This window comes from Papilio machaon, chromosome 19, assembly GCF_912999745.1.
Source record: "Papilio machaon chromosome 19, ilPapMach1.1, whole genome shotgun sequence".
In the NCBI taxonomy this organism is placed as follows: domain Eukaryota; kingdom Metazoa; phylum Arthropoda; class Insecta; order Lepidoptera; family Papilionidae; genus Papilio; species Papilio machaon.
This window is the reverse complement of record NC_060004.1, coordinates 4,446,042-4,459,296: the sequence shown is the minus strand read 5'-3', so window position 1 is coordinate 4,459,296 and position 13,255 is coordinate 4,446,042. Positions and strand designations below refer to the sequence as shown.

General features: G+C 31.4%; 1 protein-coding gene across 3 annotated transcripts in view; it reads left to right on the top strand.

The window, feature by feature from the left end:
• Positions 1-13,255, top strand: part of LOC106715277 (probable nuclear hormone receptor HR3) — a 99,876-nt gene that overhangs the window by 21,084 nt on the left and 65,537 nt on the right. The window contains exons 1-2 of one of the 3 annotated variants that reach the window (XM_014508530.2): positions 2,072-2,243; positions 6,340-6,515. The exons of 1 other annotated variant lie outside the window; for it this stretch is intronic. In XM_014508530.2, the coding sequence (XP_014364016.1) occupies positions 6,425-6,515 (91 nt within the window). In that variant the 5' untranslated portion in view covers positions 2,072-2,243; positions 6,340-6,424. Of the gene's footprint in view, positions 1-2,071; positions 2,244-6,339; positions 6,531-13,255 lie in introns of those variants that run through there. One more of the 3 variants, XM_014508529.2, reaches the window with a different exon arrangement.

Below are 13,255 nucleotides of genomic sequence, written 5' to 3'. Positions count from 1 at the left end.
TTGTATGTGTGTGTATTAGTAATAAACGGATTTGTTAAATCACGAATCCTTATTAATGAAAGAACGATTGAAACTGAGACACATCGAGTACTAAATAGTACCAAAAAGATGTTAAGTATATGTTATTGATTACGTCACATAAATAATACTTTTTACGTCTTTGCGATAGATAATAAAAATAATTTCAATGCGTTTCAACTCACCATATCGAGTTCAAATGTTTTATTCGAGGGTTTGTTCTAGTTGATACTAAATAGGGTATCCATTTTGCGTCCCAAAACTATGAGGTTGGGGCTGGTTAAACTGGATTTAAAGATTCTTGATAAGATAGGTTTTCTTTGTGATAGCTATATGTGAATATCTAGACATTTTGTAGACATGTTTGTTTACAGTGATGTTTTTGATTGAATATACGCAACATTTTATTAAAGTTCTTTTTATAATATTGCGTTGTGTGATTGTCATTGTTTGAGAATAGGCAATTCGTTTTTAAATAAGAGAATTGTGAATGAAAATTTATCATATTTGGTTTGGCTACTTCTAAACTACTCTACACATAAGTGATAAAATCATTTTGATTTTTACTTTGTTACCTAAGTCGCGATTATTATTTGTAAATGTTAATATTCCGTCATTTTCTATCTTATTATTTAAATAAAAATAATATTTTAATATAATTAAATTTCCTTCCTCGTTTCGGTCAGATTAAATTAACTTTCATTTAGTTACGTCACTGATAAAATACAATCGTTGAAGTTTTGTTTATAAAATTAAGTAAAAGCAATTAAGATTTCAATAGTCTCTAAAAGTCAAGAACGTCTTCTATTGTGGTTACTTACAAAATATAAATTGACTTCATTGTTCTGCTGTGTATAGATTTTTAACATGTCTTTTTGTAAGTTTTTACACAGCTTTCAGCTGTTTTATTCCGCGAAAACGACCTGATACAATATAGACGGACAATGGGAGCATCTTCTACATTCTCTGACCCCTCGATTTGTTTAAAAATACGTGCCAACCCTCTCTGACCGGTCCTCCCGGTTTAAGCCTCAATGGACTTTACATGTCCTGTCATTTTTGTACAGGGGTGCACACAAAGGGTTAATTTGCGAACCAAAACCACTCGCTCCTGAAGGGTGCTGCTCCTTTTACAAATAACCGTTTATAAATATAATGTTTAAAAAAAATTTAGCATCTTTTTAATCAATACGAAAGTAAATTGAGCTTTTACCTTGTTGATATTTATGTTTCATAAAAAAGATCACTTTCCGTGAACTTTCATTGAAAAAAGCGCGAAAATTTACTGTTCAACTAGAAGATTAATGTTAAAAATTTTGACACTGTTTTGTGATGTAATCTTACTATTAAATTAGTGGTACAAATAATTAAGTAATTTTATTAAAGTTATCTATACTAATATAATAAAGAGGAAAGATTTGACTGTTTATTTGTTTGCATTGAATAGTTTCTGGAAGTACAGAACCGATTTTAAAAAAATTTTGACTGTTGGAAAGCTGCACTATCCGCGGGTAATATCGGTTATATTACTATATTTTTTTTAAATAAATAATTTAAAATTAGGTCACAAAAGAATACGATAAGAATTTATCATATTATTTAATAATTTGAAAGGTAATATACAAAAAAAATTCGTGACCTACTTTTGAAAAATTTTCTGAAATAAATACATATATCCTATGTAAAAGGCATTTAAGTACAGGAAATTAATCATACCCATATATTGTTCTTATTTGATATTAAATAAATAACAAAGAAGAGAAGTCTGTATCTTGAGTATTATTTTCTATTACCAAAGAATATTTGAAACTCAAAGCAACTCAGCATAAACTATTTATAAGCCAGATGTTGAATGTAATAACGTTCAAAAATTAAGACCTGTTTGGTACATACGAGCTAGTGTCCCTCTGATGGCTAGAACAACTCTTCAAATTAAGTGCTTGTGGCTGGTACCTTCACAATCCTGTGCCGGAGTGCGCCAAACCATTCGCCTGCGCTTACAAAATTTAGTTTGTGTTGCAGAACGCACGCGCGCGGCCGCTTTTCGCGCCCAAAAGTCAAATTTTCGGCAACCGAATTCGTAACTTCATTAATTAAATAAAATATTCATTTAATATTTTTTTGATCTTTGTGCTTTATCAGAACATACTTTATTAGTCTGTGTTAAAAGTTGAAATTACTTTTGTGTGAACTTGTGACTTGGATTGTAATGCAAAACGGTGGATGTGAGTAATATTATGTTATACATTTTGAGACTGTCCGTCCGTTGTACATTTGTGATATATATGTTACGAAATTAAATTTTCTTTTAATTGACTGTTACTGATTGATACTTGATTTTTTCATCAAATCGCTGTCCATAGAATTCGACTTATCAACTAATTATTTGAGTAATTTAAGCTAGGTTCACATGCAGGAATAAAAAAAATATTTTTTTATTTTTATATAATTACAAAGGCTGGTATAATAATCACCCGTATACCAATTATCTATCACGAATCTTGCAATTTATCAAGGCCTTTAGTTGCATGAGATCTCGTATTGCATACTGCGAGCGAGACAGATATAAAAATGGCCTTGTGTTGGAATGAGACGCTGAATGTTGGGAAACTCTTGGGAAATATCATTTTTCTCTTTCGGGGCTGAAGGGCATTTTTTTTCGATGTGTCTATTTATTTTTCATGATAATTGTTATCTGTTTTTTTGTATCTATTTGCACTGATTCTGGGTCGATGTTAGGATTGTTTTGAGATAAATTCTCATTATAATTTTGTCACATACATTAGTATTATTTATTAGTTTTATTTTGTATGTATGACATGACAAATGAAATATGACCCCTACTTATTAACATCTCATAAAAGAACAGTTAAATTTATATTGTTGTAATTGTTTTATTTTTTAATTTATTACATTATTATTACCACTGAAACTTTTAATATTGTAGGTAATTTCCTTTCTATTTATACTCTACATATTACATAAAGATAATATCAAAATATATTTAGAATAATTCATGTGTTCATTTTTAAAGCTCGGTAAAGTTTAGTTATATATATTTGTTATTTATTTCATTATTATTTAATAACTTTTCTATGTATTCGTTGCATGTGTGTATTATTTTTATAAACTGCATCAATTTCAAATAATGTAGATAGCGGAACAGTCTATCGTTTCAAAAATATTTTAAATTTATATTACAAAAAAATTGTCGTATTTTATTACATGAACAATTTTATATATCGTCAAAATTCAAATATATTTATATCATTATAGCTGTAATGATTGAATTGAAAAAAAAATTATATAATCTATGAACCTTTAAAAACAAAAAAGTCGTATCTGAATTTGAGTATTCTTTGACTGACTTGTTTGTTACATCCGGCTTTTGCTTTTAGCATATCTCATATAATGCGTAATAATAATTATGGCATCGATCAAGCGAACTCTCGCTCACTTTCACGTGAGATTTTGGCAGTTGCCACTTTCACTTGGAAACCGCGTGGTCCGAGTTATTCGCTAAAGAGAGAGCGGTTTCAGCGCATGCTTTTTTTGGCCTTTATTATCATGTTTCACCATATACAGATTTTTGTTTGGCTTAAAATGTCCCAAATGTTTAAGTTATCTTTAAATAAGCAAACCATTTTAACGTTTCCATGCCACCTTTTAAAATATGCTGCTCTGATTTTTTGAAAAAGATAACATTAAAAAAAATTGTTATTCGAAATTTACCATATAACTTTTAAGGTAAATTCTTATAGTAAAATAAAAAGTAAGGTCTAGTAAATTCTTATAGTAAAATAAAAAGTAAGGTCTAAAATTGAACAGGTAAATTAGTTATAGTTAAGTTAAACCGACAATATTTTATATTTCATGTTTCGTACATAATACATGTTTCACAACAATGTTTATGTTAAACCATTAGTGCTTATTTTGAATACTTGATTGTAACTTTCACCGATCAATCGCTTTTAAAAATTAATCTACTTGTTACCTGTCGTATAATAATTATTTATTGAATTGTTATGAGATTCAATTTATGCATGCATTATGTAATTTATTTATGCACTCACAATCTTTTCAATTCTAACTCTTACCTAATTCACTGAATTGCAATTGTACAAAAGCATGCACGTAAGCGTAAGAACTATTTAGCGTTAGGTTAACTTATTAAAATTGAATGAATTACAAAAAATCTTTATATCACAGATCAGTTAATCACTTAATCTTCTTTGGACCTTACTATTCAACATTTTGCGGTGTTAACAGAAAACAAAACAAAATTTTGGCATAAACATTATAACAGCATTATGTTAGTATTACTGTTAAGCTTGAGCTGTAGTAATTATAGTGGTATGTAATATGTAATTAAAAATGTTGTATGCCCTAAAGTATCATAATATAGCACACAGATTGCTTTAAGAAGATACGATAGGTGTGAACATTTTGCGTGATTATTAAGAATTTACGTTAATTGGAGAGACGTTGATTTTTAAAACGCTACCGCTTAAGCTTATATCTTGTACTAAAACCACCAAAAGCAGCTAGCTACATTTGCGCGCGCCTGTGTGCGACGTAACGTAATCTTGCGTAATCGAGTGTCGCCTGCGCCCGCGCACGCACTGCCACTCAATGCTTATTGATATTTATACGAATTACATCGTTGTACTTTAAGGTTTTCTTTTAAAAATCAATAACTGCATAGTTAACTACCAGTTATATTATGCTACGCTAATTTTATTATTGCAAAAGCTTTCGTTTCTATCAGAATAAACATTATTAAGCATAAAATTAAAAAAATATTTAATTATGTACACAATTCGTTATATTAATTATCTCAAAATATATAGTAGTAAATTTACAATAACAACGAGAGTTACATAGAAATAAATCCAGTGCATAAGATTATATATACTGATGAAAATATATTATTCGATTTATAAACTGTTAAAATTTTTGTTACTCATTAAATCCATCCATCCATCCATTCAGCCTCGTTACGCCCACTGCTGGGCATAGGCCTCCCCCAAAGATCGCCACGATGATCGGTCCTGTGCAACCCGCATCCAGGATAGTCCCGCAATCTTGACCAGAAATACCTCATTAAATATTTATTTTAATTGAGCCATCCACTTATACTTTATTCATATGAAACTTTTTGTGATATCTAACAAGCCAATAAAAATTTGAAAGTTTATAATTAGTAAAGAACAATGCGAAGGTGGTCGAGACAAGTACAGTTAGTATTGTACGGCCTAGCAACTATAAAGTGCGCGCAGAGAAACATCAAAGTGAATGACATAATAGAGGAGTGATGCCTTCTATCCATATGCACGAGTAGTAGGATCTAGAATGCCGGCCTTTGCTGGCATTTCCATAGCATTCATGCACATAGCACGCGAGAAAAGTAGTGCTTTAGTAGGGACAGCTTACTAACCATGCGGGATCGATTGCGGGCGTGCGCAGTCGGCGGCAGCGCTTCCTATCCCCTCCCCCTCTCGGCCCCCACGCCCCGGCACGCTGAAGCTGAAACACCCCCAAGCCACTGCAACTGCACTTCAGTGCATGCGAGAACGCGATTAAAAACCTCCAAAAATATAACGCAATAAACCAACCGGCCGAAGAGATACCGAGTTCTAAATTTAAAATACGCGATCGTGTGTCGTTTTGACTTTTTTATTGAACTGAAAATGTTTCAAGCCATAAACAAAACTGTGATCGAAACCGCGTCGGTGTGCTATTGAAGAACTGTTGCCAGTGGAAGGAATTGGGAGAGCGGACATTTGAAAAAACTATGAAGAGGAAAAAACGCATTCATAGAAAATTCTACTGCAGTCATACAAAAAACCGGCAAATCATTTTATATCAACAAATCGCACGACAATATTAAAAAAAATATTTAATCACATTTTTTCCGAAAACATTTAATAAGAAATAAAAATTACCACAGTTTACCAATATTTATACGCAATATATAATCACAGAATAGTTTTTATTAATAACAATAATCACACCAATTAGCGAAACCCACGATATAACGTGTATCCTCCCAAGCAAATAAGCCCAAACCTTACGAACGAAATTTTAGACTGATATTTAAATCCGAATGACGTAGTTGACTTAAATATATATAGCGTATTTACATTAGTTGACCATTTGAGAAAGTTTATATATATAGAAAAAATATTTATAAAAATATTGATTAGTAAGAAAATAAATGGCAATATATGATACAAATTGAACCGGGGATCAGTGCAAGTAGCCTTAAGTTTTTGTACGTACAACGGACGAACAGTGTTGATACTGGCTGAATATTTTCAGTGTTAAATAGATAATGGATGAGGTACCAAACCGCGCGTGCTCGCCGTGATTGTAATGCGGTGTGAGTGACGGCCGCTGGGCGAGGATGCTGAACATGTTCGATATGTGGAACTCGGTGAGCACCAAGCTGGAGGCACAGAGCAATGTACAACAGAGCCAACAGCCACACACCTCAGGTGGGAGCATTAAAGGTAATTTCTTCTTAATTTCGCGTCCGCATCGGTTACTCGCGCGCCCTATGCCAACTTTCCTAGCTGATATATTGCACATATTATTTCGTTCGTTCGTTATCCTATAAAAATGTTAAAAATCCGATTCGTAAACTCCTTTAAAATATTTTTTCTTTATCTCTATGGATAATATTAAATTGTGGTCTAATATTACAAAAGGATTTATAGTGGAGTGGTAGTTTGTGTAATTTTAACAATAGCTTGCCTTAACAATTATTTCAACAGCACAAAAAACATACTTTCTTTTCTTAATTCTCAAAGCCTGCATAATAACCGGCCAGTCTCACAGATAAAATATTGCGTGAGCGAAATCTCATAAAAATATATAGTCGCTAGAAAGTTCAGCCAAACACTTCCTTTCCGGTATATTAATACGTACATAATTGTTTCTCATTTCGTTGTTATGTAATTTGACGCCACACGCCTAAAGAAAGTGGCCAATTAAAATTCGGTAACAGTTACTGTTTTTGTCATTGAATTCACAGTCTCTTTCACATGCCCGATGACATAACTCGCTTAAATGCCGCTAACCACGTTACTTCAATCAATTTATAACAGAGTAATTATAATGAATATAAATTTTATTATAAATAATTACGCCCATAACTTCGTTTGCGTGAAATGAAAAAACTCATTAGCTTACAAACTTTCGCACTTTTTTTAATTATTTTTTTTCTCACCAGAAATTTTATAAAATAATCAAAGATCAAAAATCTAATTGTTACGAAAGTGACAAGAAGTGAAAAAGTTTTATTTTAAAATTCCTGAAATACTTAAATATTGTCAAGTATTAAACAATGTTATATTGTACTACGTGTATTATAAAAACAAAAAATATTTTTTAAGCCTTGCATAATGCATTCCAAATTCAAAAAAATAACTCCGTAGTTCAATACATAAATTACCGTGCCAGTATCATAAAAGTACTACGAAGAAATCTGGTTTTATTTTTAAAAATACACGTTCTCGTTGCGTAACTAAATAAGGTTGCACGACAGTTAACAGGCAACCAGTTCTACATCAGTTATTAACTGTATTGTTTGTGGCACGTGAAAACAACTGTATTATCCAATTTATTTGTTATTGATACTACGAATAATTCGGTAAAAGTGTCAATTGTGTCAATTATAGGTAGGTATATTTTGTTCCAATCTAAAGCCATTCACCATAGACCAACTGCATATTTTTCGCAAAAACACGTAATTTCCAAAGTATCCTCGTAGAGTACTTTCTTCGAAATAAACTATAAATAAAAACGCGTTTAACATTCGTGCGAGTTCGTTTTCGCATCAATACGTATTAAAGTCAATCGAATACTATTTTAGACGTCACATAATGTTTATTGATTATGAAACAAACCATATTAATAATGGACGATAAAATATTAAATTAATAATACAATTTAGTTTTTTAGAAATCAGTTTTTTAATACAATTAGGTTAAAAGGGACAGTTAAATATGACGTATTTTCATCTTCGGTTTTAAACTTTTTAATTAAATTAAGTTCCACGCTCTTTTTCATGAGAACGAATAAGTATTGAGAATATGTAATATTAATATTTGATAATGTTTACATTACTTTTACACAAAAAAAAAATAGAGCAAGCATCATTCGAGCTTTTTTAACTGTTTAACTAGGACTTTAGCTTAGACATATTATGTATATTTAAAGAAGCTTTTTTAAAATTAGAACATCTTATTTCTAATGAAAGGAGTGCGTGGACTTTTGTTCATAAAATTTATACATTGTATTGTTTTAAGTTAAACATTTAATTGGATAAACAAAAGATTGTCCTCTTTAGTTGTAGATGCGTTACCATCCCTCTACCACTTACGCATACGTCGACGAAATTAGTATAATTGCTACATAGTCTGACATCAAAAAAGTTTATTCACTGCAGATTTCGCGATATACTGTACACGTTTCTCGAATGATGACGACACATCAATTTTTCTGCAGATTTTTTCAACAAATAATTCTCTTCAGCAGTTTTAATTTGAAATGTTATTTATTAACTTTGTTTTGCGTTTTAGTCTGTTTTTTTTTGTAGTAGAAAATTATTGCATACATTTTTTTTTATAAAGACAATGATTAATTTAATTTGATAAACTTATTGTTTTAGTAATGAAAAGTCTTCTATTATTTTGGGCTGTTAACTTATGACTTAAAGGACATATAAAGTGGTAACCCTAAATACTTTTCTTGAAAAAAGCCGTTAAATCTCTGTCGCTGCAATGCAACTGCATGCATATATCATTTGGTTTTTATTGTTTCTTATCCAAAATAATCCGAGTATTATGAAGCAATAAGCACCAAAATACCAAGGCGAACGACACAACAGCCTGTTTGTTTAGTGGTATTTAAAGAAAGTGTCGAAAAATATTCGGAATTATTGCGGTTTGCCAAAATTTTTGTATGCATGCTAACTGTTGTTTTAAAGCAGGAAAAATACTAGAAGGTTCATCATTAAAATGACCAACGAACCATACTTAGTAATATAAATACGATACTTGCTGTGCCTCGCAGCATTACTTGCATCGTGATTTTTTTACTAGTCTTAAGAGTCGAAGCGCGGTGATAGCCTACGGCATATTGTCGGTTAATAATTACATTTTAAAATATAACATAATTTTTATAATCATATTCGTATTTTTAATCAAAAGTTGCAACAAAATATATCTATCATAGTTTTGCAAAATACAAAAATGTAAATGCCTATTAAAGTCCTGCTTTCACTATGTTATACTAAAATACATAACAAGATGATAAAATATAAATAACTCTATTTTACAACAGAATAAACGCACGAAAATTTACTTAAGATACTAAAAATAAATAAAAACTTAACTTGCTATATTTATTATACTTCGTTTTTTACAACATATGAAGCTTACATGAGTCAAATGTACTAAGCTACCAGGATCGCATAAACATGTGACAGGCGTTAGTTTAGTACTAAAGTGTGCAAGAAAAAGTTGCCTGGCCAAGACCCATATAGCGATACCTCGATGCGTGCGCGCGAGGCGTCTTGGTACTTGTGTACCTGCAGTTACCTTCGACAGTTTAACGACATCTGTTCTAAACAACGTCTCTCTGCCATTATTTTCCTATTCACAGCACGGATTTTGGTACATCTTTTAGATACTACGATAATAAGATAAACGTTTTGAATTTTAAGAAGTTATCTGTTTTGAGCATGTAATTTATTATCATGAAATATGCAATTTTGACTGTGATTTATAAGTATGAAGCTTTGGAAAGTTTACATAAAGGAGAAACTTATTTTGGAAAACGGTTATTTTTGTAATTAAGACATTATGCCATTGGCGATGTTGTTATCATAAAAGTTTTTTTTATGATAACAACATGGAATTAAGTAATAGGTTAAGAATTAAGTAAGAGGAGTAATGAAATTAAACATACTCTTACTGTGGGGTTAAAAGATTGGTAAAGGCTTTTCATAAATAGTGAACTAAACGACAAATGGTAAAAAGAAATTAAATTTCGATAATATTTAGGGAGATTCGCGGTACTGTGAGGCTAAGGATTTTACAACTTAATTTCTATGTATAATTTACACACTTAGGTAAAGACTTAAAACCTTTACCTAAGGCCAAAAGTACTTGTCCATTCGCTACTTAAATTTCATGATATTGAGCCTTGAATAGAAAATATTACTCAACGCAACACAAGTATCAAGTATGTCGCATCGCGGTACGTATTTATGCATGCGCATGCGTGCAACATGCGCTCAGGTACTAGCGCGCTGGTAGCGACTGATATGATAATATTAGCCTGCCCTGTGTGTGTGGCTGACTGCATCGTGCCGCCTTTACTACCTAACGTCTATTAGCAAGTGGAGTTTAGCACTGGAAGAAGTTTATTTTAATACTAACAATATTTCATTGATTTTTTTTTGTAATTAAATTTATACTACCCCTAACTTAGGATTGGTTACTACGAGAACGTATTAAAGGTACCAAATGATTTTAAATGTTTTAACAAATATTGTGTAAAATATTATTTATTCACATGTTACTTTATCTAATGATGTGATGAATTATGGTAACCTTAACGAAAATAGATTTTATCGGAGCATCATAAAAAGCGTAGTACTAAGATTATTATTATTAAATGATAAAGAGCCCTAATAGTAATAAGAATTTAATATCTTTAAATTAAATATCTTTATATGAAATATTCGATAGTTAAGTTACTTGTGCGAGTAGCGTTAGTGATTGGAATGCGCCTCCTAGCGCAACTATTAAGTGACTACAGTGTTCTATGTTTCATGTGTGAGTGCACGCGTGTCCACATGCGTCGCTTTGCGTTTATGCTTATGACGTCATTCGCTATCATTTATTAACATAATAAAGGAAGGATGGTACATCCGATTTTTTAAATAAATAGGGATGGCTAAGAGAAGATTTAAGAGTAGCAATAATGTAGCAAAATTTATCAAAAACAATCGTATAAAATATGACCTTGAAACCTAATATTTTAGATATTTTCCTATATTCAAAATTTTGTATGCTAAATAACTTAAAATGTTGCACAAGTGAGAGTCAAACTAATACCAACGTTATCGAACAAAAACCACATACATATATCAATTAAAAAAATCAACGAACACAGATAATATTTGTATTATTTTTATAGCAACTCTTGTTATTATACTCTACATAACTTCAGTCGTGTGAACGGTCATGTCGACACATTTCTTCGAAGTGTAAACCAAATTGTTTGATTGATGAGGCGAGAGACAAGGGAGAGGAGGCAATTTAGCACTGCACATGGTCGTAGCCACACTTTTGATATAAATAACCACAGTGACCACAGTATATAAAAAGCTACATTTATGTTTATAGCTTCTAGTTATGGGAAAAACACTGAATAGACTTGAAATTTGCATCTAAAGATATGGGGGATCTCAATCTCGTTTTATTTTAAGATTATTCCATTTGAAATATCATAATTAAAATTTTAATTTCAGAAAGATCTTGTGTAGAAGAAGAAGCTGAGTTTTGAATGCACACAAAACAGTTTGTTCAAAAAAAGCGAGATCCGCCCCGATATGTCGATATTCCGTCATTCACAAATTTCAATTTACAGCTCTCCATAAAAAAACATTTGTGACCGAAATCATTTAACAATACAGAGATTTCATAAATAAATTGAATTACCTATACTTTTTATTGGCAAATTCAGTAACGCCTAAAGCGTTAAAGATTACAAAATCAAACTTTCAGTTCTGCTGACATTTTAACCTTGAACGTGATAATAAATCATCAAGTTTAAATCGAACTGGGGGAGGCTGTTCCGCTTTCTACTGCCGATGGTCATTATTGTCACGATTATTAAAATTAAAGTACAAACTTGTTGTAATCATTGTTACGTGATGGAATTAATATTTGTAATGCAATTAAATTGAGATTTTGACTACTCGGGAAAGCAATTCTTTATAAACAATAAAATATTATTCTTATATTCTTTTTATGAGCTAGTTGTGAATCTTCTATAATAATAAAGAAAGAAAGAAATTAATTTATTCAAAAGAAACTGAACATCATTCAGCATGTGCTGCGGCGGATACCGTAGCACCGATTTTCAATAAATATCATAATAAAATATAAATTTGTGTGTGTCCCTTATGCGTACCTAAACCATTGGTAAGATTTTAGTGATAGTGTGGTAGGACATTCTTATTTTAGTCAGATAATGGTTATCTGTGGGCCTAGTAATTTGTGACAATCGCCTTCGTATCGACGTCGTCAATTATGTCAAAATTTGTGTGAGATTTTTGGTATACTCTACGACCGATGCACATATTTTCATACAAATTTTTTCGATAACGTTATGATGGCGACTGTTACAAATATTTTTGCTAGGCCCACAAGCTATTTACGTGACACTGCAACACATGTCGGGTTTATCTACTCGTAGTATAAAGTAAAACGAAACAAGAACGCTTAGCTAACTTACCTCTGCGTAGCAAATATGACAATGTAAACGAATCAATCTTATAAGTTGTACAGTTTCACCCCAACAATAAACAAATTAGTTTCCATTATAACTGGAGGTGAAATTCGGCCTTGCGTTGCGACACGGTTGTCGCTAACACAGGCCTGCTTTTTACAATTTTCGCAATGTCCCTTCAAGGCGACAACTGATTGGCTTGTTTTTTTTTTCCGCGACAATATTGATAGGCGAATCCGGGTCATTAGGGAACAGTCCTTGAAGTGTCACGACTAGATTACATTTATAAAAGGATGTAAACGATAGAAAATTCGACTTCGAAATTCGAAAAATAGAAAATATCGAATATCTATTTTATTGTGAACTAGCTTTTACCCGAGACTCCGTTCGCGCAGAATGAAAAATAGAAAACGGGGTAAAAATTATCCTATGTCCGTTTCCGTTCTAAACTACCTTTCCACCAATTTTCAGTCAAATCGATTCAGCCGTTCTTGAGTTATAAATAGTGTAACTAACATGACTTTCTTTTATATATTTATGTACTCTTTAATCTATATTTAAATGAAATGCACTCTGATACATTAAAATTTTAAGAGAGAGTTTCCCTTTGATTAAAATCATTATAAACCAATCGTGAGTCAAGAGCGTTTCATTGTCTTGAACAAATGTATTGACTTTTATTGAATTAGGATAGTTTTCTAAAAGTTCT